The sequence below is a fragment of the Plecotus auritus genome (genome assembly GCF_963455305.1).
Source record: "Plecotus auritus genome assembly, chromosome: 3".
NCBI classification, from domain to species: Eukaryota; Metazoa; Chordata; class Mammalia; order Chiroptera; family Vespertilionidae; genus Plecotus; species Plecotus auritus.
The window spans coordinates 106,196,443-106,224,054 of record NC_137772.1 but is presented as its reverse complement, the minus strand read 5'-3'; the positions used below and the strand labels follow the sequence as shown (position 1 = coordinate 106,224,054).

General features: G+C 33.6%; 1 protein-coding gene across 3 annotated transcripts in view; it reads right to left on the bottom strand.

Annotated features, from left to right (window-relative positions):
• The window catches only part of NBEA (neurobeachin), a 954,039-nt gene that overhangs the window by 452,959 nt on the left and 473,468 nt on the right, over nucleotides 1-27,612 (bottom strand). For all 3 annotated transcript variants that reach the window (XM_080658500.1, XM_080658501.1, XM_080658502.1), the window contains one exon: nucleotides 16,706-16,767. In XM_080658500.1, the coding sequence (XP_080514626.1) occupies nucleotides 16,706-16,767 (62 nt within the window). The remainder of the gene's footprint in view (nucleotides 1-16,705; nucleotides 16,768-27,612) is intronic.

Sequence of the window (27,612 nt, the reverse complement as noted above, 5' to 3'; positions counted from 1 at the left end):
CTAGAAGGTTAGTGACACTGGATGGAAAACAAAGAAAAAATATCCTGCCGAAACCGGTTTGGCTCAGTGGATAGAGGGTCGGCCTGCAGACTGAAGGGTCCCGGGTTCGATTCCGGTCAAGGGCATGTACCTTGGTTGCGGGCACATCCCCAGTAGGAGGTGTGCAGGAGGCAGCTGATCGATGTTTCTCTCTCATCGATGTTTCCAGCTCTCTATCCCTCTCCCTTCCTCTCTGTAAAAAATCAATAAAATATATTAAAAAAAAAAAAGAAAAAATATCCTTATGTCTAAAATTTAATGAATATTATACTCCCTGGTATAGTTTTTTTCAATTTCTATTACTTATTTGCTTGCCAAACATAAATATGTTTTTCTATGACACAGAAGCCTACTGAGTTATGCACTAAAGTGCTATGGTTGGAAGTACAAGACTAGTTCTGCAGGCCTTGACCCAAGGAAGAGCCAAAGTGTATTCTACCTAATATTAGAGTGTAATTTAGTTTTTCAATGTTTTTTAAAGTTTCTCATCAACTATAATAACCAATTTACACAATTTCAATTTGTCAAGGCCATCTCTGTTAAAATATGAACAATTCGTAAGGTCACAAAAATGGTACCAATTGCCTTTCCTTAAGAAAGAGGTTTGTGAAAGCTTTTGTTTTTGAAATTGTTATAGGAGATATGAAAATCTCAGGCAGGAGATAAACTAATGCCTTGGACAAACTCATCCCCCTAGTGCCTAAGAGAAAAAAAAAAGCCAAGTAATTTAATTCACGATTATAAGCAATAAAAGGATATAGTTAAATATGAATTTAAAATATAAGAACAAAGAATGTGCTTATGATGGGTTGTGTGGGTTAGTTTGTATCCCTTCAACCCATCCCTGTTACCCACTGTGTCCCAGGGAGATGCTTCAGTAGAGGAGCTGGAGAAGTGAGGATTTAAGCCACACAAGTAGCAATAAAACTATAAATTTTAAACATGAGTTTTCATGGTAAGATATGTACACATATAATACCTTAATAAAAAAAAAATTAAAAAATAAAAATAAATAAATAAATAAATAAACATGAGTTTTCACCAGCTGTTTTCTGGGAGTTAGCATAAGACATTTATTTAAGTCTTTAATTATTTTGGTGAATTTTAAACAAATTTATTTCATATGGCAATAAAGAAAATACAAGTTTATTTCTTTCAACTAATGAAGAAAATACTAAATGAGAAAGAGCAAAAGGGAGGACAAAATATTCCTCACAAGTATATTTTTCCCCACAGAAAATGTCAGGATTGAATGTGTTTTTTAACTCTTGTTTAAAGATTTATGAATGACAGTTGTGAAAGTAGCACAACTTTTGAGAGCATTTAGATGAAAATCCAATTTCTTTACATCCTTGGTAAAATATGGTACACAGAATTGAGCAGTCAACAAAAATTAATAAGTACAAAGGAAAAAAAGTGGAATGGGAAAAATAGTATCCTACAGGAAAAATGTAACTAGCATATTCTTCAGTTATCCCAAGCTATAGATGAATTTTTTATTCCTTATTCCTATGGAAAAGGGCAATATTAAGAGTTCATGCTGGCTAAGTAATAAATCTTTAAGTGTGTCAATGAAATAACTTTAAAACTTTGGAAATGGGAAATAGGATCAACCTAGAGTTATTATTTCTTCAGCACTTAATATTTTGTATTTTTATTAATCAGAGGACATTCCCTCTTAACTATAATTATTTATATTTTGCAGTGATCTACTTATACATATGTCCCCCCACTAGATCATAAACTCCTTAATGAAAGGAAGGATCTTGTTTTATTTAACTATGTATACCCAGTAAGTAGCAAGTGACTGGCATACTGTATGTTCTCAATGTTATTTTTTTTGTTGAATGATTTAGTCCTCACAAATCTATGAAATCACTTAAATCTGTGGTTCCCAATTTTGCCTGAACAAAAGAATCAACAGGGGAGTTGTTAAAATGTACCAATTATATCAGAAAAATATCTAAGAATAGGGCCCAGGAAACAGTATTATTTTAAAGCTTCCCAAATAATTTTAATGTGAAGATAGTGTTCAAAACCACTGATCTAGGTCAGTTCTCCTTCTAGACAAGTCTGCACTCATAAAATCCCCAAGTACATAAAGTTGGGTAATATAGTTGTCATAAAGCGATGTGTATATTTTCCTAAAAATTGTTCAATTAAACTTCCTTTGTAAAATAGTATACTATTGTATTATAAATTACATAAAAATTTATGTCATAATTATTAAAATACACACATCTCTAAACTAAGGCCACTCTTAAGATCCTTTGAAACTCTAACATGGTATTTCGTTATGATAAATGTTATTTTTAAGACTGAACGTGTTAGCTTATAATGAATGTATTAAAATGTGAGTAATGAATTAGGTTAGGCCATGATTATATGCTTTTACACTGAAGCAATTTTGGTTTTGTTTTCTTAAATGCACATCATTGTGATTCTAGGAGTTTCAAAAATAATTTGGGAAAATACTGAAAAGGGAGAAATGTAAAACTTTGTGACAACTAAAGTACAAAGCATAGAGGAGTTTTGAATATTTGTTTGCTGTGGTTCCTCAGGTATAAAGTACCATGAGAATTAACAAATGGGATAGCTACACAGGGAATGAATACTTTAATTACCGTCCTAACTCACTAACAATTCTCTTACATGTAGGCTTAGAGAAATTATTTAAAACAATGAAAAGGCATACATGAGAATGTATACAAGGAGATAAAAATAATTGTCATTTCAATAAAGATAACTGCTTGGCAATGACAGCAAAAAAAGTATTATTTTAAAATCTTATCTACAAATCATTCCAGAAAGTCTTCTGCCATTTCAGAAAACACACACACACACACACACACACACACACACACACACACACACACACTCACCCCACTATTAATGAAAATGAACAGCCATAAGAAAAGATAGGTTACGCATAGGCATTGAATTCTTATTTTCACAAGGAAACATACTAAACTGGGTTTAAATGTCTGCAGAGAACTGTCAAGGCTTTAGACAGTTTTGTCACAATTCTTTAACTCTTCTACATGGATGCATAAAATTTCCTAAAGATGAAGGACTTTTTCAGAGAACTGGATATCAAGTTAAGGATCCTTTGAAACGAAAAACTTTGAAGACAAATAAGTTCCAGAAGGATGACAATGAAATCCCGATGTTTTCTTCACAATCATTTTATGGTAGTTAGACGACCTAGTAGAAATCTCAGATCCAGGATGTAATTTCTTTTTTCCCTACAGTTTTCCCTCCTCAATGGCAGCTAATGCACATTTCTCATTCTCTTTTGCTTTGTATAAAATTAAAAAAAACAAAAACAATTTAGTATCCTTGGAGACTCAATCCATGTCAAAATTTTTCAAAATATGAAAAATATTCCAAGGTAAAAATAAAAGGTAAAATTGAGATCTTAAGTCTTCTGGAACTCCAGAACTGGTTTTTTACTTTCTGTATCCTAATGTCTACTTATCTTAAACTGCCTCTAAAATAAGTAGATATATTCTGCAAAATTTTTCATAATGAATGTTCATTTAAACTGGCAAGCTTATAAATTCTGTGCAATAAGTTAGAAAAGTTAATAAGTACATGGGCTAAAGCAAAAATACATTATGTAGAAAGACAAACAGATGAGTAACGCTTTATATATATATGTATATATGTACATATACATAAAGATATATATATATAAACTAAGAAGAACATATGGAAGTATTCAAAGTTATCTTTTCTCATCTTTTTAAAATTTTAAATCTTTATTATTGAGAGTATTACAGATGCCCTTCTTTTTTACTTCCATTGCCTCCTCTACCCAGTTCCTGCCATGTCCCAGGCTTTCACCATCCTATTGTCTGTGACCATAGGTAATGCATATCTATAATAATAAAAGTGTAATATGCTAATTAGTCCAAACAGCCAAACGACCTTCCGGAGGAAGCCACAGCTGCGAGGGCAGAGGCAAGCTGCCCTGGCTGTGAGGGTCGAGGACCTTGCATGAATTTCATGCATCAGGTCTCTAGTATGCATATAAGATCTTTCATTATAAGATCCTTCATTCCTGCCCCCCCCATTCCCCTTTCCCTCTGAAACTTGTCAGTCTGTTCCATGTTTTCATGCCTCTGATTCTATTTTATTCACCAGTTTATTTTGTTCATTAGATTCCTTATTTTGATTTTTAGATTCAACTGTTGATCGATATGTATGTATTGCAATTTTATTGTTCATATTTTTAATCTTTTTTTTCTTCTTCTTATTCCTGTTCTTAAAGAATACCCTTCAGCATTTCATATAATCCTGGTTTGGTGGTGATGAACTCCTTTAGCTTTTTCTTGTTTGTGAGGCTCTTTATCTGACCTTCAATTCTAAATGATAGCTTTTCTGGGTAATCTTGGTTGTAGGTTCTTGCTATTCATCACTTTGAATATTTCTTGTCACTCCCTTATGGCCTGCAAAGTTTCTGTTGAGAAATCAGCTGACAGTCATATGGGTGCTCCCTTGCAGGTAACTACTTCTCTCTTGCTGCTTTTAAGATTCTGTGTTTAACCCTTGACATTTTAATTATGATGTGTCTTGGTGTGGGCCTCTTTGTGTTCCTCTTGTTTAGGAATCTCTGTGCTTTCTGGACTTGTAAGTTTATTTCTTTTAACCAGGTAGGGAAAGTTTTGTCATTATTTCTTCAAATATGTTTTTCAATATCTTGCTCTCTCTCTTCTCCTTCTGGCACCCCCATAATGCAAATGTTGGTAGACTTGAAGTTGTCCCAGAGGCTTCTTACACTACTATCTTCATATATTTAGGTTCTTTTTCCTTTTTGCTCTTCTTATTGGGTGTTTTTTGCTTCCTCATATTCCAAATTGTTGATTTGATTCTCAGAATCTTCTACTCTACTGTTGAATCCCTGTAAATTATTCTTTATTTCAGTTAGTGTAAGCTTAATTTCTGACTGTTCCTTTTTCATGTCTTTGACATTCTCACTAAGATCCTTAAAAATCTCACTAAGACCCTTGAGTAACCTTATAACCAGGGTTTTGAACTCCTGGTTATAGACATTTCTGTCATTCAGAAATTCTGTATGCAGTAGTTTGCTTGCTTCTATTTTTTCATTTGTGACATGTCTCTTTGTCTCTGCATTTTGGCTGTTTCCCTGTGTTTGTTTCTATGTATTGGATAGAGCTGCTATGTCTCCTGGAGTTGTTAAGAGTGGCCTTGTATATTAGGTGTCCTGTAGGGCCCAGTGGCTCAGCCTCCCCAGTCACCTGAGCTGGACAGTCTAGGTGCACCCCTGTGTGACCTTGTGTGCATAGTTGTGTTGAGCCTTGACTACTTTTGGTGTCACTTTCTGGCCAATTGGCTGTGCGGACCAGCTGCGACTATAGTAAGAAAGATGTGCAGGAAACACCCCTATGGAGCAGTACTTGCTTTAGTGGGGCTTTGGTGCTCACTGAGTCTGCTCCTTGATTGTGTCGCTTATGGATGTGTAGAGTTGTAATCTGGTATGGTCTGAAGCTGTCCATCAGGTACATTCGGTCTAGGGCTTCCAGGGAGGACTTACAGAGAGATCTGCACATGACTGCTATTTGTATTGGGTTTGGAAGTGCCCAGGTGAGGTCCAGCTGTAAAGCAAAGGAGGCTGGTGCTAGTGTCAGGTCTTGGGCCTTTTATTGATAGTTTTGGGGCATGGTGACACCTTGTTTGCAGCTTGTTTTGAGAGATTTTAGGAAAGTCTGAAGCCTGAGCCAGTAGTGCATTCATATGGATAAGCTGCTGCAAACAGCTTGGGTGGGATTGCAAATTGGATGGAGCAGGGTCTCAGGGAATTACCAGGTCAGAGGAAACTGTGAGCCAGGCTGATGAAGACTCAGATATGTCTCCAGTCAGCCCAGGTCTCTAGCATCATCCTCTGTGTCACTCAACCACAATCCCTGTAGGTTTTTACAGCCCAAAGTTATAGGGACTTCTCTTCCCAGCTCTGGAAACCTGGGTACCCTAACTCCTCAAGGGCAGTCTCTGCAGGGATGATCTCCCTCCCAATTAAAAAAAACCTGCACATGTGGGTGTCAGACCAGCCTGGCCAGCACTTCTGCCTCTCCTACCAGTCTCAGTGTGCTTTTGTCTTTACTTCTTTAGTTGTAGGATTTGCATCCAGCCAGCTTTCAGGTGGTTCTGAATGATGGTTGTTCTGAATTTTAGTTGTAAATTTGATGTGGCTGTGGGAGGTGGTGAGTAAATGCTTTTACCTCTCCCCCACCATGGTTTTTTTTCACTTTTCTCATTTTTATTGTTTATTTTTTATGAATATCTTACTAAAAGCATGACAGGAAAAACTGAATGTAAGAAATGAATAATCAATTATAAGTTCAAAAAGATTACTGATATGAAAGTCAATCATAGAAAAACCATTAGGAAATATGCAAATATATCTAGTTGGTTACTAAAAGAAAACTTGGTGTATCACATAAATATAAAGAGGATTCCCCAGGCCCTAGCTGGTCTGGCTCAGTGGCTTGAGCCTCCACCCATAGACTGAAGAGTACCTGCCTCGATTCCAGTCAAGGACATGTACCTCGGATGCAGGCTCTAACATTGGCCCTGGTCATGGTACGTGTGGGACGCAACCAATCGATGTGTCTCTCTCACATACATGTTTCTCTCTATCTGTCTCTCACCCTCCCTTACACTCTCTCTAAAAAAAATCAATGGAAAATATCCTCGGGTGAGGATTAACCACAACAACAACAACAAAAAAAAGGATTTCCAGGATCTCAGTAGATTACTAAATTATGCAAATAAATTTAAAACATAAATATACTTATAAATATATATATGTATATACCCATATACATGAGATAATAATGACTTATATTAAGTAGGATATCAAAGCACAGGTAACAATAACAAAAACAGATAAATTGGACATTATTAAAGTTAAAAACTTTTGTGCAAAAACACTACATCAAGAAAATGAAAATAACCCACAGAATGGGAGACAATCTCTTCATATCATATACTTGATAAGGGTTTAATAATTAATATAAATTAAAAACATGTACAACTCAACAATAAAAACCCAATTTAAAAATTGGGAAATAACTGGAATAGACAGTTCTCCAAATAAAACATTCACATGGCCAATACATTAGAAGATGCAACATTAGTCTTATGGAAATACACATCAAAACCAGAAGACATCACTTCACACTTACTAGGATGACTAAAATGAAAAACAACAGCAACAAATTAAAACATAAAAAAAAGAGGTAAGTGTTGGAGATGATATGAAATAATTGGAAAACATGTCCATTCCTCATGAAGATGTAAAATGGGGCAACTGTTGTGGAAAACTGGTTGGCAAATCCTTGAAAAGTTAAACATAGAATTAGCACATGATTCAGAAATTCCATTCCTAGGCATAAGCCTACAAGAATTGAAAATATAAACTCAAATAGATCCTTGTAGGCCAATGTTAATAGCAGCATTATTTACAATGGTCAAAAAGTAAAAACAGCCTGTGTCTATCAAAGATTAATGGATATATAAAATATAGAACTTTACAAAGAATAGAGTATCATTCAACCATAAAAGGAATGAAGTTCTGATACATGTTACAGGAATTAACCTTGAAAATATTATGTTAAGAAAAATAAACCAGACACAAAGGACAAATATGGTATGATTTCACTTTCATCAAATACTGATAATAGACAAATCATAGAGAAAATGTGAATTAGAGAATTTCGGGGAGAGACATATAGAGAATAACTGCTTAGTGGGTACAGAGTTTTTGTTTGGGGTGTTAAATTTTTTGGAAATAAATAATGGTGGTGATTATATAACATTGTGAATGTAATTAATGCCACTGAATTAATGCCACTTAAAAGTGGTTAAGCACTAGCCAGTTTTGCTCGTGGTTAGAGTGTCAGCCGTGGACTGAAGGGTTGTGAATTTAATTCTTGTCAAGGGCACTTATCTCAGTTGCAAGCTGGAACTCTGATCCCAGGTCTGGTATGCAAGGAAGGCAACTAATCCATGTGTCTCTCTAACATCTCCCCCCCCGCCCCCGCATCCCTTACGATCCCTTACGCTCTCTCTAAAAATCAATGGAAAAATTATCCCCAGGTGAGGCTTAACCAAAAAAAAAAAAAAAAAAAAAAGGTTACAATGGCACTTTTAAAAAATATCTATTTTACCACAATTTTAAAAAATAATCAAATAATATTGAGGACTGTTTTTCTTTTACTCATGAATTAACTCAATAAGTAATTAATAAATATCTGTACTATGTGCTGAACATTGTTCTAGGTTTGGATGACACAATAATGAGAAAAACAGAAGACATCATTGGCAACAGAAAAATAAACTTTGTTATGGTGTAAATGTGTAGCATAATTTTAAAAAATATCTATAAAGTGACCTTGGAAAACTTAAGGTTTTTGTGCTATCCTTAAGTAGTTTTTCCTTTTGGATAGTTTTAAATAAACATTCTATGAAAATGCTCTCAATAAATGTTAAATAAATATGGTGACAAGTCTATATAATACTTATTTTATTTATTGGCTAAATAGAATGGTTTAAAAAGAGAGGATATATTGGATATGATACTTATTCTAAAAGAAATTCCAATGTAATGAATAAGAAAATCATGCCTTTATCACCTATAAGGTTATCCAATTAAAACATGTAAACATGTACAAGTATATATATTTACTATCTAGATATATGTACTTTAAATGCTAAGGGGAATGATGGAATGAGTAGAACCATCCTATATAATAAAAGCCTAATATGCAAAAGACCAAATGGCGAAACAACGGAACAACCAAACAACCAGTCTCTGTGACATGTGTTGACCACTAGGGGGCACACATGGAACATGGCAGGTGTTGGCAGAAGGCAGGAGAGGGCGGAACATGGTGGGTGTCTGATGTGGCGGAATGGTGGAGCAGGTGAGCGGGGGCACCAGACCAAGGCAGGGCGCCAGTTGCTGTCATTGGAGTGAGCCTCTGGTTGTTACTGAAAATTCTTTGCTCCCGTGAACCACAGTCCCGCCCCATGCTTGCACCTGCTGCTGGTGCCGGCCCTGCTCATACCCGCTGCTGGCACCCAGTGCCGGCCCTGATCACTCAGCACCGTCAGTGGGTGTGAGCTGCAAATGCTGGCCCCAATTGCCCCTGAGGGCTTCTCCACCACCCCCTGCTCCTGAGGGGTGATCCAGGCAGCAGCCACCTCTCGCATCCACCGATGGCGTCAGTCCCACTCACACCCGCTGCTGGCGTGGGCCCTAATCGCTCAGTGCCATCAGCAGATGCGAGCAGGGCCAGCACTGTCAGCACATGGGAGCAGCGGTGGCAGGAGTGGGGCTGCCAGCAGACAGGGGACCAGGGCCATGGTGGGAGGGGCCAGGTGGGGGCGCAGAGGATGGGCCAAGACCTGCCTCTGTGCCCAGTGCAGCCTCACGGCCCACAGTTCCTTTCAAGTTGCACAAATTCGTGCACTGGGCCCCTAGTATAATAATAAACTAGAGAAGCTTCATGGAAAAAAAAAAGAGTTTGAAATAACTGGGAAGACATGAAGTAATAGTAATGATCCTGTATTTTGATAGAGGTGGTAATTACATCAATACAATGAAATTGCATTGATCTCTAGATGCACACACGAATGAATTTCAAAATATTGGAAGCTGAATAATGTCTGCAGTCTAGTTAACAGTATTTTACTAATATCAATTTCTTGGTTTTGATACTGTATCATATTTATGTAAGATAGCATTATTTGAGGAAGACTATTTATTATTTTTAAAATTTCTTGTGAATCTATAATCATTTAAACAACAAAACCACAGAAAACATGATCATGAGGAAATGTGCAATTGAAGAAAATGAGGACACCAAAGTTACTCATTATATGATAGCTAGTAAAAATAAAGTATGTTGAAATATACATAGGACAAAGAAAAAAAATCTATCAAAAAAACAAGAGAATATACATTCCCTTGTCCTACTAATATATATAATAGTTGTAGGAATGTGAAATATACAGGGTGTCCCAAAATATTTATACACACTGTAACAGCTGATAGCTCAATTTTGAAAATGAAATGTATTTTACTAAACATCGCCTTTACGCCAGGCCGGAGTGGCTCCATGGTTGAGCGTAGACCTATGAACCAGGAGGTCAAGGTTCGATTCCAGGTCAGGGCACATGCCTAGGTTGCAGACTCGATCCCTAGTATGGGGCGTGTAGGAGGCAGCCAATCAATGATTCTCTCTCATCATTGATGTTTCTATCTCTCTCTTTCCCTTCCTCTCTGAAATCAATATATATATATTTTTGAAAAATAAATAAACACTGCCTTTAAAATTATTCAAAATGTATGTATACATTTGGGACACCCCATATAAACATTGTTTACACTATTTTTCAAAGTTGTTATAATGTACCCGAAGAATTTATATAATATAAATGTGGAAAAATAAAATTGAGGGGAAACAAACCAAAATAGCTGGGAAGAAGGAAAGGGGAGGATATTGTGGCAAAGTATAGAAAAGGCTTTTAGGTCAGGGAGGAGTCTGATGTCAGTGATGCAGGGAAATCTAAACCTTTAGAATATGCTACATTCCTCCTTTACCACAGAAACTATAGCACTCTTTAGGATTAACCTACAAGTGGCCAAGGCTTACTGATTTCTTTTTGTCCCAATTTTAGTAGAATTATAATTCAGACATTAGAATAGGACTGTCATTTCTCATTTTTATATTTAACCCTTGTCACACAGATGAACTCAGAACTACTGTTCATCCATCATTTTCCTTCTCTGTTTATACTTTGGGTTGAATATGAACTATTCAATATATAAGAATGAAAGTGTTAGATCACATACATTATAGGTTGCTTAGAAAAATATTGTATAACATAAAAGTGACTGACTCAAAATTTATTATACCTCCTAACTTCTCCAGTTGAAGTAAAAGAAATCAACAATAGAAGACCTCACATAAATGATAAAAATTAATTTGAATTTTATGCTTTTTACATCTTTGATTAAATTTTCATAGAGGGATGCTATAGCTAATAAATAGCTGAGTCTACCCTCCTATTAGATTTGTTCAGTAGGCATTCTCCCCAAGATACAATAAATAGAATTTTTCTGATTATAACCTCTTTTTTTCCCTCCAAAATATCTATATTTTCTTGGATAATGTCTAATAATTTAAAATAATTATTATGACCCAAGTTGAAAATGATATTTATTCATCACCACATTTTCAATCTTCAGCTTAACTTTTATTTATACTTAGGGATGTTACAAACTTTATGGCAATAGAGATGATACAATCATTGCAACTCCAAAATTTTAAATGCCCATTTCGTTCCTTTAACTTTGATATGATATTATAGCACAGATGAGAGTTGGGGTCAGGCATCTTCCAGAGAAAAAGGCAGGAACTTGTTAGATATTCAGGAATGAAACTTTATCTTCATTCCTTCTAAAAATAGAGGCATGCCTATGAAGGCAAAACCCACAAAACGCTCAATACTATTTATAAGTTAGAAATTTCTTATCAACTTCAATTCTGTCCTACTAATACACTACAATATTTTATACTAAAAACTAGGGGCCTGGTGCACAAAATTCGTGCATGGGATGGGGATGGGGTCCCTCAGCCTGGCCTGCACCCTCTCCAATCTGGGACCCTTAAACCAGCAGTCGGACATCCCTCCTGCAATCCAGGACCACTGGCTCCTAACCGCTCACCTGCCTGCCTGCCTGATCTCCCCTAACCCCTCTGCCTGCCTGCCTGATCGCCCCTAACCGCCTTTGCCTGCCTGCCTGACACCCCTAACCACCTCTGCCTGCTGGCCTGATGGCCCCTAACCACTCTCCCCTGCTGGCCTGATAGCCCCTAACCGCTCTCCCCTGCCAGCCTGATCGCCCCTAACTGCCTCTGCATCGGCCCCGCCATCGTGGCTTTGTCTGGAAGGACGTCAGAAGACGTCCGTATATCCGGTCTAATTAGCATATTACCCTATTATTAGTATAGATACCTCAAGGAAAGTACTGTTTCATGCATAGCCTGAAAATGGATAATTCCCCACATAACCAAACAAGCCCAAATAAATATAATCTGGTTACTTAATTTCTGATGTGCCTCCAATGATTCTGGTCACTGGTCTGAGCACATTACAGGTTCACTTGTCTCCAGACCTTTGTTCAGACTATTTCCTAAGACTGAACCTCCTTCCCTACTAATGTTGATAGAATGCCTATTAGCTTTAAGGGGTCTGTCTTTAGACTATCTCAGTAAAACCTTCCACAAAATCTTATTCTTGGTTTACAGGATCAATGTTTGAAACCATACATATATAGAATTTAAATACATTCGATTTAAAATACCATGCCATAGTTTTTTTCTTTATTGATTTCAAATTGAGCTACATAATGGGCAACTTTGTAGATGAACACTAGACTCATTAAGAAATAGAAGAATATATTAATAAATCTTTAGTAACCATCACAATGCTAAAAAAGTCACAAAATAATTACATAATTAAATGTGATATAACTTCTTCATGATAAATAGGATTTACTTCTGAAGATGCTTTAAAAAATAATCTAGTCCATCCCTAGTTTTCTTACACTCATAATCTTATTATACACCCCCAAAATCTTTTCAATACTGAGTACTCATGAGTAAATAGTCTTTAGTAGCCATCATATTCATCTTATCTGTGTCTTTGTACTTCAATGTTAGATTTATTATAATTAGATGAAAAGTATGACTTTCTGCTTCATACCATCTGACTAAACTGTATCATATTGAAGAAAAATTTAAATGTTCAAAGGCCAAATCATTTTAAAAAGGAAGAGTGCTCTTCAGTTGTGGTTCATTTTTAAGTGCTGGGTTATGGCCTTGATCACATCAGTGAAGTCACTAAAATCCTTTTTTTAAATATATAAAGTATTTAGAAAAGAAGAAAGGCAAACAAAACCACAAAATAATTCATGTTAATAACTTCATACACAGATCCTAGGGAGACTTGCAAAGCTGACTTCTGCTTTATGTCACTTATCCATGTTTGGGTTTTTAATAAGACTAAAAATAATTTATTAAGCTTACATTTGCTTAATCAGTGCTTTAAGTCAGCAAGTACTTAAATACTGAGAGACATTATTTTTACATAAGTTTCCCAACTTATAAAACATTTTCTATTGACAGATAAGGCATAGAAAAATGCTAATGACATCTGCTAAGCTTTACTTATGAAAACTTAAAGAAATCCTATGGGATAACATCACTCCATTTTTCTTGGAGTACCTCTGATGGAGACTTCCTAAAAAAGTCTGGAAATAATTAGAAACTATTACAGTACCTAGAAAAGTTTACTTGAAAACTAAATCTGCTATTCATCAAAGAACACAACACAATCAGAACACAATATAAAATAAGGTACACATATAGTAAAATCCTGATTTTAAAAACTTAAAGCAAGTTTAGAGAATACAGCATTACTGAAGAACTGTAGAAAACATCATATTTAAATTATTAAACACTGATTTTTTTCAAAATAATATCTCTTTTAATTTTTTACTTCAGTGTATTTTATAAATGACAGAAAATCATTTTTCAAAAGATGCTAAGTGCAACTTTAATATAAATTAAAAGAGAATAAGAATAGTCAATTATTAATATTTACTTTTGTGTCATAAATATTACATGGAAAAGCAAAGTATCCAAAACACGGTAAAAAATGTTTTGGGTATTTCTGGAAAAATAAATGCAATATAATGCTAATGCTAACAGCTTCTTAAAATATAAAGTATGTTTTCTACAGAGACCAAAAATTCCACTGGTGGTGGGGGCAGGGAGGGGTTGGTAGACTGGATGGCATGTCCTTTGGAGCTGAAAAGGCTATCCACATGAACTGAATTATTCTTGGCAAGTACCTTCAGACACTTGTAATGTGATCTCACGTAAATTCAGACCATATTTTGCACGCAAACCACTGGTAATAGTAAGTTTAATCAGGAGCTCAGATAAGAAGGAAAGAAAACTAATATCCTTAATAATCATAGTAGTTAACATGAAATTTCCCAAATGAAAAGCACAAAAAATAAAAGCATTTAATGTGTTGTAGCAAATAAAAGACAAATAAGGGCTGCAAGAAATGTTACATTTTCCTTTCCTTTTTCAACCCTTAGCTACCCATTCTCAACAAAATTTTATTCTTCAGTGGTTTATAAATTTGGAAAAAAGTAAAGCACATTTTAAGCAAATAAATATACTGGAATATTCCATTAGCATTAAAAGCTTATTTTAACCAAGAATTAAATAACATTGTGGGTAACATCTTAGCTATAATTCCCACTCAAAAAATATATAGTATTCATTCATATTTTTAATTATTTTATTAGTAGTAATAACTGCTCATCATAATAACATGGAAATATCAATACTTAAAATAGGTGATTGTAAAATAAAATGTAAGTACAACTCAGAATTCTGCAGCTTAAAAGATTTCTTAGGATTGCCTTCTGCCTTGCCACAAACACAGCCTACAGAACTGTGCTAATTCTATAGGGATCAGCTCCATTGTCCAAGAGATGCATTAGGCATGTAGAAGAGAACCCAGCTTTGGAGAGTGCTATGCCAAGCAATCTCCCTCAGTAGCATTAACTATATTTATTTCTCTTCATCAGAAGTCTGCTACTGCTATGGGATGCCCTGCTAATGGGTGAAACTAGAATATAAATCATGTTGAATTTGACTAGTAAAGAACAATGATAGATTATTTTTAGAAACTTTTAAGATATCCATTTTCTTGTGTCCTTAAAATCAAGGTTTTATATACATCCATGGAACAATTAATGATCTACAAGGATGGTTGATGGCTTATAAGATAATTTCAAAGTAGAATATTAACTCCTCCCACCTGAATTGTAAAAAGATAAATTACTCATCTGCTTCTTTAAAAATATTTTGTGAAAAGCAATCTTTCAGCTTAAGAGAAAATAATACAGTTGGAGCTTTTTAAAAAAACAAACATACATTTCTAAGTTACTTCCATGAGGTATATCTAATCAATTAACCACTTGAAATATTTAAATGCACTTTGAATTATTTTTAAAATCAACTTAGAAATCAAACTGAGAGACATGCTTATAATTGCTTTGCTGAAACACTGAAAGAAAGTGCACAGCATAGAGAGCTTGAATTTCTCACTCTTCCTTTCAATCAATATCTGAGGCAAAGTTTCATCTCTAGGGCCTTTAATGGCAGGAATTCCTGGAGCCAGCAAATGAGTAATGTTAAACCTATGATTAGATGATGAGGCCATCAAAGACACTAGACCCTAATGCTACACTCCTCTTTATTTCTCTGAACTGCAGTGAAAACCAGAGCTAAGGAAAAAGAAATTTAAAGCTATTTTTTCATAAAAGCATTTTTTTTTTTAAATGTGCATCATTAAGATCCTAAAAGGTCCAGATAGATCTCTCAGAATGTCTCTCGAACTCAGGACTTGGGTATTAGGTAACAATTTTCAAATGCCTTGAAGATGAACTCCTGCTGGGGATGCTGTTTTCTTTAATGTCTTATTAAAATTCTTGCTGGCTGAAAAGGGGGAAATGGACCTAATGATTTCCCTATGAACATATTCTTGAAGAAAGTAAACCTGAAGACTGGAAATCAATCGGTAAGTTTTTGGTTTATTTTTGCTGATGTTTTACAGGATCTACTGAAGCCATATTGTTTTTTTATTTGCGAGTTAGCCTTTAGGCAAACCTCAGGTCAATAACTAGAAACTGTTTAAATGTAATTTTCTTTCTGTTGAGGAAACTAGGAATAAATGTAATAATACTTATTATAAAACATAAGTAACCTCTTTTCTCATTCTCATATTACAAAATATTTGTACTTAAATAAAAATCAGCATCACAAACATACTTGAAAGAGCTGGTGAGAATAAAGACCATTAGGTACCCAATTTAGTTATCAGAAAAATGTAAGATATATATGCTTAATTTTATTATAATTGCTAGGAAGAAACAATATCCAACAATTACTATTATATTTTTAATTCTGATTACTAAAGAAAAGGATAAGTAGATTTGTAGAATTTACACTGAAATATACAAATTCCACTTAAAAAAAGAAAACAGAAAGGTATCATATCAAAGACAACCCACTGATGAGCTGTATTTATACTTTGGCTATTGCATAAAAAAAAAACACTTAATTTTCATTATCTCTAATCTAACAGAGAAGAAATCGTGTAATTAATAATAAAAATTAAAATGATAAATTCTATTGTATCATCTTTAAAAGATGGGATATAAAAATATAAATAACAAATTTTGTATATATATATATATATATATATATATATATATATATATATAGATATAAAAAGATAGGGAACAATAGCAGGATAGGAAGGGTGGGAAAGAATAAGAAAGCTACAGAGAGTAGAAGAAGGGGGAGGGAGACTAAGTCAAATTTACGTGGTAAGATCATCTACATATAAGTATATCTCAATATAAATTACTTTATTCATCTATGGGATGATAGATGAAAATTTAAAATATATAAACATATACATATATATGCATAATCATTCTACTGTTAGAGACATACAAAAAGATCAAGTGAATGAGATTTCGTACCTGAGAACAAAGCAGCATAACAAGCTCAACCACAGAAGTACTGGACTTCATACAAACAAGGCCTGTAACAAAGGAGGGTTAAAACAAAATGAAATTACAATGGTAGACACATTATCATTCCAAGTTAATTCATGATATAGTTTTAACTTTAGAATGCCTAAAATAACATAAATGGACACATTCACTAATATATACTTTATTGAATTTATTAGGGTGACATTGGTTAATAAAATTACTTAGGTTTCAGGTATACAATTCTACAATACATCATTTGTATATTGTATTGTGTGTTTACCACCCAAATTCAAGTCTCCTTCCTTCACTACTTATCTTGCCTTTACCATTGACATGTTTTATAGCATTAATTTTTAAATATGCAGGTATTCACGATGTGAAAAATACTAAAAATTGACTTCATGTTTGGATTATTTGGTCAAGGCATTTCTTATATTTAAATAAGGTGGGAATAGTTATCAAAATTGATGAGGTAATTAGACCTACTTTCATTACAATGACAGTTGTTATGTGATTCTTTCCTGAAGCACAGAACAATAATCATTGAAGATCTACCTAAATTTTCTTCCAAAAGGAAAAATTAAAATAATTTGCAAATAGGTAATTTTGCATTGGTTGTCAGTTGTTAAATGATTTTAAATATATTAAAAATAGAATTTCACACAATTAACATATTACACAACACTTATAAAATCTTCCAGTGTTCTGCTTCCAAAGTCTCTGAACAGATATCAGGGGGGAAAAAGGAATTAAATATTTACAAAATAATGGCTACTATTCATTGATCACTTACTATGTGCTGGGCACTATGTGGTAAGTGCCTTAGGTGCATAGTCTCATTTAATTTTCATTTAAACTCTGTTATATACTATTTTTATCCTCATTCTGTAGGCAAGAAAATATTATTCCTATAAACATTAAGCAATCATCCATACTTTTTCCAATAATAATTATAACTGCTATAACATGTAACAAAGCAGATCATGATTGGTACTTTTTAAAAGTGTCCACAGAGGAAGATTAACCAAGAAGTAATAAACTCTGGATGACAGTATACTAATAATGATATTTGCTAACTTATAGTATACTTTTAAAAGTTTGTCACTGTTTTTTTAAATTAACTTGTTATATTTTTTTCTTTTTATATGAGGACAAATGTAATCATTAAAAGCTTTTTACAGTAAGAAATGCCATCATCTTATATTAGTGGTCGCTAAATGGAGACTTGAAGCAAAACCAGTAATTTTTGTATTCTTAAGGTGATTTCAATAAACAGTTTCAACTGCTTTCTAGACACTAGCATGTATATTTGTTGTAGGGCGTGATAAGTACCCTTTTGCGCCCACTTTGCTAATGACCCTGCCTTTATTGTACAGATAGAACAAGCTGTAAAAAGGCACTAGCATTCCATCTTATCAGATCTTTGAGCAGACAGTTAACTAATGAAATAAGAGGCAGATGTGAGAAGCTCATTTAAGAGACAATTGGTCTGATCAGCAATTCTCATGCTCCGGAGCTAGAGAGGCAGAAAGAAGCTAAATGGGACATTTATTATCTATTGGCTACTCAACTATTTGAAATTCTGACACAGAAAAACTAAGTAAAAGGCCAAAGGACTATGCATAGCAAGAAGATCATAATTAAGATATGTACTCCATATGAATTTAGATTTAAACTGTAAGGCTATATAAAGGATGATTAGACTACAAGGCTATTTGAAGTGGCTATATAAAGAATCATTCACCATATATTATGTGCATTAAGAGTTTTTAAATACATAATAACTTGAAGTAAAAATTAGGAAAAACATGCAGTTATATTCATTACTCACAGACTAATGTTTTAAATGAACAGTCAAAATAAAACCTCCATGTAACAAAAAAATCATAATTTTTACAAGTACTATGATAAGAAAAATATAAACAAATGCTCAATTCTTTGTTCCAAGAAAATGACAACAAATGGATAAAAAAATGCAGATTATAAATAGTACTCTCAGTATTTTGAAAAAGGCCACTGTGATTCCAACTCCACAGACACTCACACCTTTACTAAACTAATACATTGTCTAATTAGTTTTAAACAATATGAATTAAAAGAAAAACAAAACACTAACCTTGACAATGAGAACACAGTAGAGGCAATTTTGGAAGACTTACCAACCTTCAAAAATTATATAATCACTTTCGTTGCAACTATTTCTAAGTGTTAACAAAAGTATTATTAAAACAAACAGGTAAACTCCAATTTTTTTAGTGATATTGAAAATAAAGCAGTCTGATAACACTCTGTCCTTGTATAGTTTCTAAATAAAAAGCACACCCATATTTAAAAATTTAAGATGTAATTATAAAAATGATTTTGTATAACTTTAGTCATAAGCTCAAATAGCCAAATTTCCTAATGATGCTATAAATAACTCTGGCTATAAATGGATAAAGCATATATCTTGTAAGTGTGTGTCTTAAACAGGTTGAGTTTTTCCTTTTTTGGTTCTGGCAAGGATTTCATAATCAAATTCACTTCTTTGATTTTCCTCATCAGTGCAAAGGATGGTGTTTGCACTCAGGAATTTACAATAATGAACAAGACATCATCTATACCTTCCACGTGTTCCATACATTAATCCAATCTCTAGATTACCCAACATTTACATTGAGCCTTATTATTTACAATAACTTCTATATACACTATCTCATTCAATTCTCCTAACAACTCTGAATTAGTTATTGTTAACTCATGTGATAGATAAAAAATGAAAAGACTCAGTTACTAGCCCAAGGTTTTTCACTCAGTAAGTGGCGGAACTGGGACTTGAATTCATCTAACTTGGGAGTTCGTATCATGTTTGCTGTAGAGTTACATAAATTAGTTGACATTAATAGGATGGAAATGTGTGACTAAGAAAGGTCATAATGCTTAATTTCAACTTGGATGATTTTGACAGTTTTCTTGGAAAAAATAGCATATATTGGTCAGACATGGGGACAACAAGCACTACCATAAGCAAGAAGTACAGAAGGAGCAGGGAGCAAAAAAAAAAAATTTTTTTTTGAAAGGCTTTTTTCCTTGGGAGGTGGATGACTTAGAGTTTAGGGGGTATTTGAAAGTGGGACTGGAGGGCTAGCCTACAATTCATAGATAAAGATTGAAATAAATAAAATTATAAATGTTTGTTAAAGTTAAGAGGAAGGCTTGAGAGCAAGTTATAAAATGGGGAAATGGTCTCATGGTTCAGTTATGGCATTACTATTCCATGATGACTTTTCCTGCCTTCAATTAAAAAGTATCCCCAAAGGAGTTGTACATATGTGCTTATACAGCAAAATCTAGAAATATTGGCCAATTAATAGAACATTTTCATCAGCAAATATACATTCACCAGCATAAATATTTTGATTAGAACTACTAATTCAATACTGTATACTGTACCAAGTTACCAGTATAAAGTGAATACATGGAGTGTAGACAATAAACATGTAAGAGAAGAAGGCCTATATATGGTAGATATTTCATATATAGTGAGACAAACTGGGTAGTATGAGCTTTTGAGTATGTTATGAACTACTTTGTTGAAGGACAAGGTTGGCTAACTGAGTGGCTAACATACATGTACTTGAGATGATTAGTTAGGTAGACAAATTTGAGGTGGTGCAGATCCAAGCAACAAACAAAAAATGGGCGGAGCTGAATAAATGGTTATCCAAAACACTGGCAGTTCTTTTGGGCTCACCTTTACTAAGGTTAAGAAGTCACTTTAATTTTCAGAGCTACACTCTCTCGCCATTAAAACAAACAAACAAAAAACCAAACACGTAAGTTGTAAAACGAGTGTAAAGTTAAACTTTGACCTTGGAACACAGCTATCTTTCTTTGATACAAAGAACATTGAAAGGTACAGTGACCATCTTTTAATACAAAGTTGTCAGTCTCTTTTCAGTCAATCTGTAGGTTGACTTTATGTACCTGTAGAAGTAGAGGATCAATAAAAGAGCTTTAAAATGGTATAAAGAAAGTCCATCTCTAGCAGGATATTCCTCAAGGTGAGAGGTGAAAGGCTTTAAGCATTACAGCAACAGCAAGGAATCGTATTCGTAGGTGGAATTCATCTTTTAAGTAGCACAGAGTTATCTTTAGCAAGGGCCCTCTTCCAAGAGAGGAGACTAGTAGACATCCATGACTAGGGTGGTGCTCTGAGTGCATTCTCAGTAAGAACCAATTAAATGAATAAATCTAGAAACCATCATTCAAAGAGTAACACTGTAGTTGATAGATTAAAAATATAAGATTTTTGAGGAAAAATAAGAAGAGCCCAAGTGATTCGAAAATCATTTATTGAACATGTCTATTGGGATAGAAACCATGCCAAGTACTAAGTATAAAAAGAAGTGAGGAAAGTGGGCAGATTATATGAACAAAATCATTATAATACAATCCTAGGAGGTACAGAGAGAGTACAAAATGTTAGAAGAACAGGAAGAGCCAAGAGCAACTCTGGGGAATTTATAAGGAATGTGACATTTGAATTAGATGATGCTGAACTTCTCTGAATAAAAGAAGGAAAGAAGGGAAAGGCAACTGAGGTGAAAGAAAAATGTTAGAGGTATAAAGAAACATGAAATAGCTAGTAAAATCAAGTTGGAATGTTATGTTGGGGAGTGCAGATGTGAAAGAGAGTGAGCTTAAATGAAGACATAGAGCTAGACAGAAGCAGAGCCATAATTGGCATATTTTTTCCTATTGGCAACAGAAAACCAGTGAAGATTTCAAGCAGGGGGTAGGTAGAATCTAGTCCATTTCTCTTACTCTCAGTGATATAGGAAGAAACCTGAACTGCAAAATCAGGTTAAGATAATGAAGGCCTGAGCTGAAGGTAGTGGCAATCCAGATTTGAAACACATTTTACCTTGAGACAATAAAATATTTTTGACAGAATATGAGGTTAAAGGGTAGAAGAGTAAAGGAGCATTCAAAGTGTGAGTGATGATACCTTTAACTGAGATAAGGAAACAAATGAAGGAGCAGACTGGCAGAAAGAAAGTGCTGAGTTTAAATATGATAAAAATCAGAAATATAGTTAGGCAAAAAACTTAATTTTGAGATTATGATTTATTCTTTTTAAAAATTCTTTATTGTTTAAAGTATTACATATATCTCCTTTTTCCTCCATTGACCTCTCCCCGGCCACCCCAGCTCCCAGCACATGCCCTCACCCCTCTACTGACTGTGTCCATTGGTTATGCTTATATGCATGTATACAAGTCCTTTGGCTAATCTCTTACCCTCCTCCTCTGCCTTCCTCTGAAGTTTAATGGTCTATTCCAGTGGTCGGCAAACTCATTAGTCAACAGAGCGGCAAACCGCGGCAGACGAGCTGCATGTGGCTCGCGAGCCGCAGTTTGCCAACCACTGGTCTATTCAATGCTTCTCTGTCTCTGAATCTATTTTTGCTCATCAGTTTATGTTGTTCATTATATTTCACAAATTTGTGAGATCATGTGATATTTATCTTTCCCCAACTGGCTTTTATTTCACTTAGCATAATGCTCTCCATGTCCATCCATGTTGTTGCAAATGGTAAGAGTTTCTTCTTTTTTTTACAGCAGCGTAGTATTCCATTGTGTAGATGTAACTTGGTTTTTGAATCTATTCAAGATGGTGTGGTTTCTATGGCAGCGCTGGCCGCCCCACAAGTGCTTGATGTGGTAGCAGGGGCTCTCTTTGTAAGAGAGCCCAGGCCACCAGCCCCTGAAAGTCCTGCAATATCTAACAGTCACACACACACACACACACACACACACACACACACACACCACATCTACACACTCCCCTTTCGCTCCCACTCACTCACACTCTCTTCCTCACTGCTGTCCTGCTGGCCGCCTTCTTCTTACATATGATGATTTATTCTTTTGGTATCTCTGATAAACCAGATATAAATAAGTCACATAGATAACACAGTATTGAAAAAATATAATTGTAACATTTTTTAAGAGTCCCACTAGTATATTAAAAATACTTATTGTACCAGTACAGTTTTAAGATCTAGTTTTTCTATTTCTCCTCATAGTAAAATACATTACTTTATTTTCCATCAAATAGACATGACAAGTCTGATCATTTGAATTTAAAAAATCAAGTCTTTCTTGGACTATTAGGTTTTTAAATAAATTCCTAATGACTTAATTTTTTTAAATCTCCAAATTAGCAGAGAATAATGGCACTGAAATAGTTTCATTTTAGTAATAAATGAAAAGAACCATAGACATTGAAAGGAATTTTGCGTGCTCATTATGCTTCATTTGCTTTAGTCTCAGTGAAGTATAGCTGATAATTGGTTTGAAATTCTCTGTTCTATGTATTTTTTACATTGTGTTATGAAGCATTCTAAGATATAATGCAAAACTATAAAGTGTATATCTTTTAAGACTTCTGCAATATTTACACATCTCTATAAGCATACTAGCAATTTCTTGTTTTTTAATATTCTTTTACTTTTCAAATTTGGAACACGCAATTAATTTTCCTATTTCATCATTGTGATATGCTCCTGTCTATAAAAACTTTGTTTCAGTATTATTTTTTAGGACATCTGAACTTGAAACTTAAAATTAGCAAACCAAGTAATTAATTTGGCTTTCTAATTTAAAACCAAAAAATCAGTCCCTCTGAAAAAAACCCACAATATTGAACATCATTTAAAATAACAATGGCTACAATTTTTATTATTGCTAAAATTTATAGATATGTAGTATAATTAACTACTCTTTTGACTCAACATTTTAAGATAGGCCTTATGTTCTTTTAGAGATTTTACTTTAATTTAAAACTGCATTACAAATGCAAACAGTAGCAATATTACCTTAAAGCAACTAAAATATCTAAAATAACATTATGTTCAGTTACTAAGAAAAGCCTTTTTAAGCATAATTAAACCATTATACTTTATTTTTATATTTAGATTCTAAATTAAACTGAAAAAATACCCTCAAAATCCCATAAAGACAGTAAATCCATTCATTCATTGATTTACTTTATCTAACTAAAAACTAAGTTATGGAAATTTTATGGAAATTTTACTGTCTTTAGAATAGGCACAAAACTGAAGTCTCTGGATATATCATATATATCGAGTCAGCAAATATTTTTTTTTAAATATATTTTATTTATATTTTACAGAGAGGAAGGGAGAGGAATAGAGAGCTAGAAACATCGATGAGAGAGAAACATCGATCAGCTGCCTCCTGCACACCTCTCACTGGGGATGTGCCCGCAACCAAGGTACATGCCCTTGACCGGGATCGAACCCGGGACCCTTCAGTCCGCAGGCCGACGCTCTATCCACTGAGCCAAACCGGTTTCGGCAGCAAATATTTTCTGTAAAGTCACAGACAGATAAAATATTTTAGCTTTGGGCGGCCATAATCTCTGTCATAGCTATTCAACCCTGCTATTGTAGGGCCAAAGCAATCATAGACAATGCATAATCATATGAGCTTCGCTGTCCTCCAATAAAACTACTGACGCATTCCAAGGCATGTGTGTACATGTGTGTGGGTGTGTATGTGTGTACAAGAGAGAAAACACATACAAATGCACACATACACATACATTTATTGATTTTTAAAACTGGAGGGGAAATTATTTTAGATTTATATCCATGATATTTTATATTCCAAAACCCAAAAAGCTCTGAAAAAAGCTTTTTTGTTATTGCAAACCCAATTATTAGCAAAATTTCACCTAATGTGATGCTATTAAAATCTTTATTCCACTTAGTGTGAATATCTCTATGTATTACTGGAAACAGATCATTGTGTTTGATTAACGAGCTATCCCAGACCCCCCTAAAGATGCTATGAAATATACATATAGGTACTTATTACCTGTCTTAAATCCCCAAATATCTGAATTACAGGCACAACTGGCCCTAAGGTTTTGAAGAAGGCATTTCAGGCATTTATTAAAATAACTGTGACTCAGATTTTTAAAAGTCAGAAATTAGTAATACTCCCTTGTATGAAATATTTTGAAAGATTAATAAAGAAATTAATATCATTAATATTCATTATAATTTCAAAGTAATTTGATATTGTAATTTTCCTGATGGAAATTCCATATATTTTAAAAGAAATAAAAATCTATTTCTGTATGTAAATGTTTGGCTAAGTGCTTTTAAAGTGTAAACTTAGGACATTTAAATAGCTCAGAAATAGAATTAACTGAAACTGCATTTATGCAATACCCCAATAATCATTTTGACCAATTTATTGAAATTGTTTATTTTTTCAATCATTGTGTTGATACAGCCTAGGAATCTTATTGACTTGGATATTTTTTCTTTTTTATAGTTTTGCTTCTGCTAACATTTTTTTGTGTTGTGGTAGAGCGGAAATTTTCACAGAATGATAGATTACAAAAAAAAAAATGAAGCTATAGTGATAGTTCCTATACAGATATTTACTGGTGATATGACTTAATATGAGATGGACTGAAGAGAAAGTCTCATGGCATTGATACCTATTACGTGTGAAACACTGCTGCTCCTTTGTTAGATGCTTTAGAAACCAAGTTTGTGCAAGTCCATCAAAAACATCATGTCAAGGGAAATATTCAGGCAAATTCTTGAGTCCAATGTCACTTTTTTCATGTCACCCTGTGACTTTAACTTCTGTTTGCACATTCCATTGAAATATCATTTTTCATTTACACATACTAAAAAATAGATTACAATTTCCAAATCACTTAAGATTATTGAAGTTTTGAGTTGGCTGACTCTTGAGACATGTTCATTTAAATAGTTTGTTTAAGGAACTATAAGTAAGCCTGAGAGATGACAGTATTTGATTTCAAGTAGCTAACAGTCTAGTTACAAAGATAATATATTAATGAAAAAGTCTAGTGGTATTACACTGAAAAAAATTACAATAAAACTCTATGCCTCAAAATAAATTAAAACAATCATTTCTGAGGTTTTTATTAAATACTCTTGTTCATAGTATTAGTCTCAAGTTTCCACTACAGAAATGAGTATCTTGCCCTTTTCTTCACTTCTGATTTAATCACAACAAAAATGAATAAGGGTGAAATAAGGTAAATAAGAGACATTTTCACTATCATAAATCATATGGATCCCTCAATTGTCTCTGGGTTAAATTTTATTTTTGAACCAACTCCTATATCACTCCTCTGCACCAACTTTCTTCTGATGTCAGTATGCTTCTTGAAATGCCAAAGAGACTCAATCAAATTCTAAAACTACTAAACTATGTCGGTTCAAATTTTGACATAATCCATGAAAGACTCCAGTCCATTCTTATTGAGAATAATATATTTGTTTTAGCCATGTATTTCACTTCAAAAAATACTAATAATCAAAAGAGTAAAAAAAATACTCAGATAGTCATACAATTAAATTATATTAATAGTTACAGTTGAGTGAAAATGCTTTTATATTAAAAATAACTTATGCTCTATAAAATATAGGATTCACTTTTTAAACACTGTATGTATAAATGTATAATTTGGTCCTGGTGTTGTGGCTCAGTGATTAAGTGTTGACCCATGAATCAGGAGGTTACGGTTCCATTGCTGATTAGGGCACATGCCTGGTCCCCAGTAGGGGTGTGCAGGAAGCAGACAATCCATGATTCTCTCTCATCATTGATGTTTCTATCTCTACCTCTCTTTCCCTCTCCCTCTCCTTTCTTCTCTTAAATCATTTAGAACATAGAAAATAAATAAATAAATGAATAAATAAATGAATAAATAAATAAATATAAATATATCACCTGTATAGTTATAGCTCCAAACAAGCCAAATTCTGGCTTTCATTTGTATTTTAAAATAAATACATTTAATATCTTTAATTCCTCAAGTTAAAATAAATTTAAAGTTGCTTTGGTAGTATTATATACCTTTAAGTGCTTTATTTTTTGGATTCTGGAAATCATTGGCTCAATTCCCTTCAATACTTAAATATAATGCAAAATATAAGTACTATGTGTCACTTTTCTTGATCATGCACTCATGAAGTCAAAGATAAAAAACTATAACATAATTGGTAAAATAAAATTATTTTATAATTGTGATAAAGGCACAAAGCATAAAAGTTTCCGATTTAGGTGGGTTAAAATAGAGGTCAAACAGGTGAACCCCAGTTATCTTCAAGAGCGCATTAACTTTATCCAATAATTATACACAGAAGTTGTTGAAGTACTGTGAAAAATACGTATTAGACCTTCACAAAGTTCCTTATCTGTGATTAAAACAAATTGTTCAATTTGACCCAACCTGAATTTTCTTTACTGAATTCTCCATTTAAGGCAAAGTATTAGAGATGAGTAATTAGTTCAGATTTATTCATTCTTAGAAAGAAAATAGGAGGTACTTGAAAGTTGAAAGTTCCTTAAATTTTACAACATTGAAGATATTCTCATAAATCCAAGAAATTATTATAAACATATTATTTTATACAAGAATTTGTTGAGAATACATGCTATAGCTTATATGAACATGAAAGTAAAGGTCACTGCATTAACGAGATTATTTAGCCTACATTCTATATCCAACTCAAACCTACCTGCATTGAGAGTGATATTTTGGAGCTAAATTTTATGGTTAGATACCAGAATATGATCTAATAATGATACAGTAAATAAGTCATGTGAATTGTTTTGAAATAAGAAAAACACATTTCAAGCATAAAATATTAAACCTACTTATAATTAAAAGCAATGGTGCTTTTAGTTCTTCTATTCCTTCTTGCAAAAATAGATCTATTACAAATAGTAACAGTTATCTTTTGAAACAGTATGAACTGGGAAATCTAAAAAAATGGAATGAAATAAATGGCCATAAAAATGTTTGTCAAAAAGTGAGGAGGAATGAAA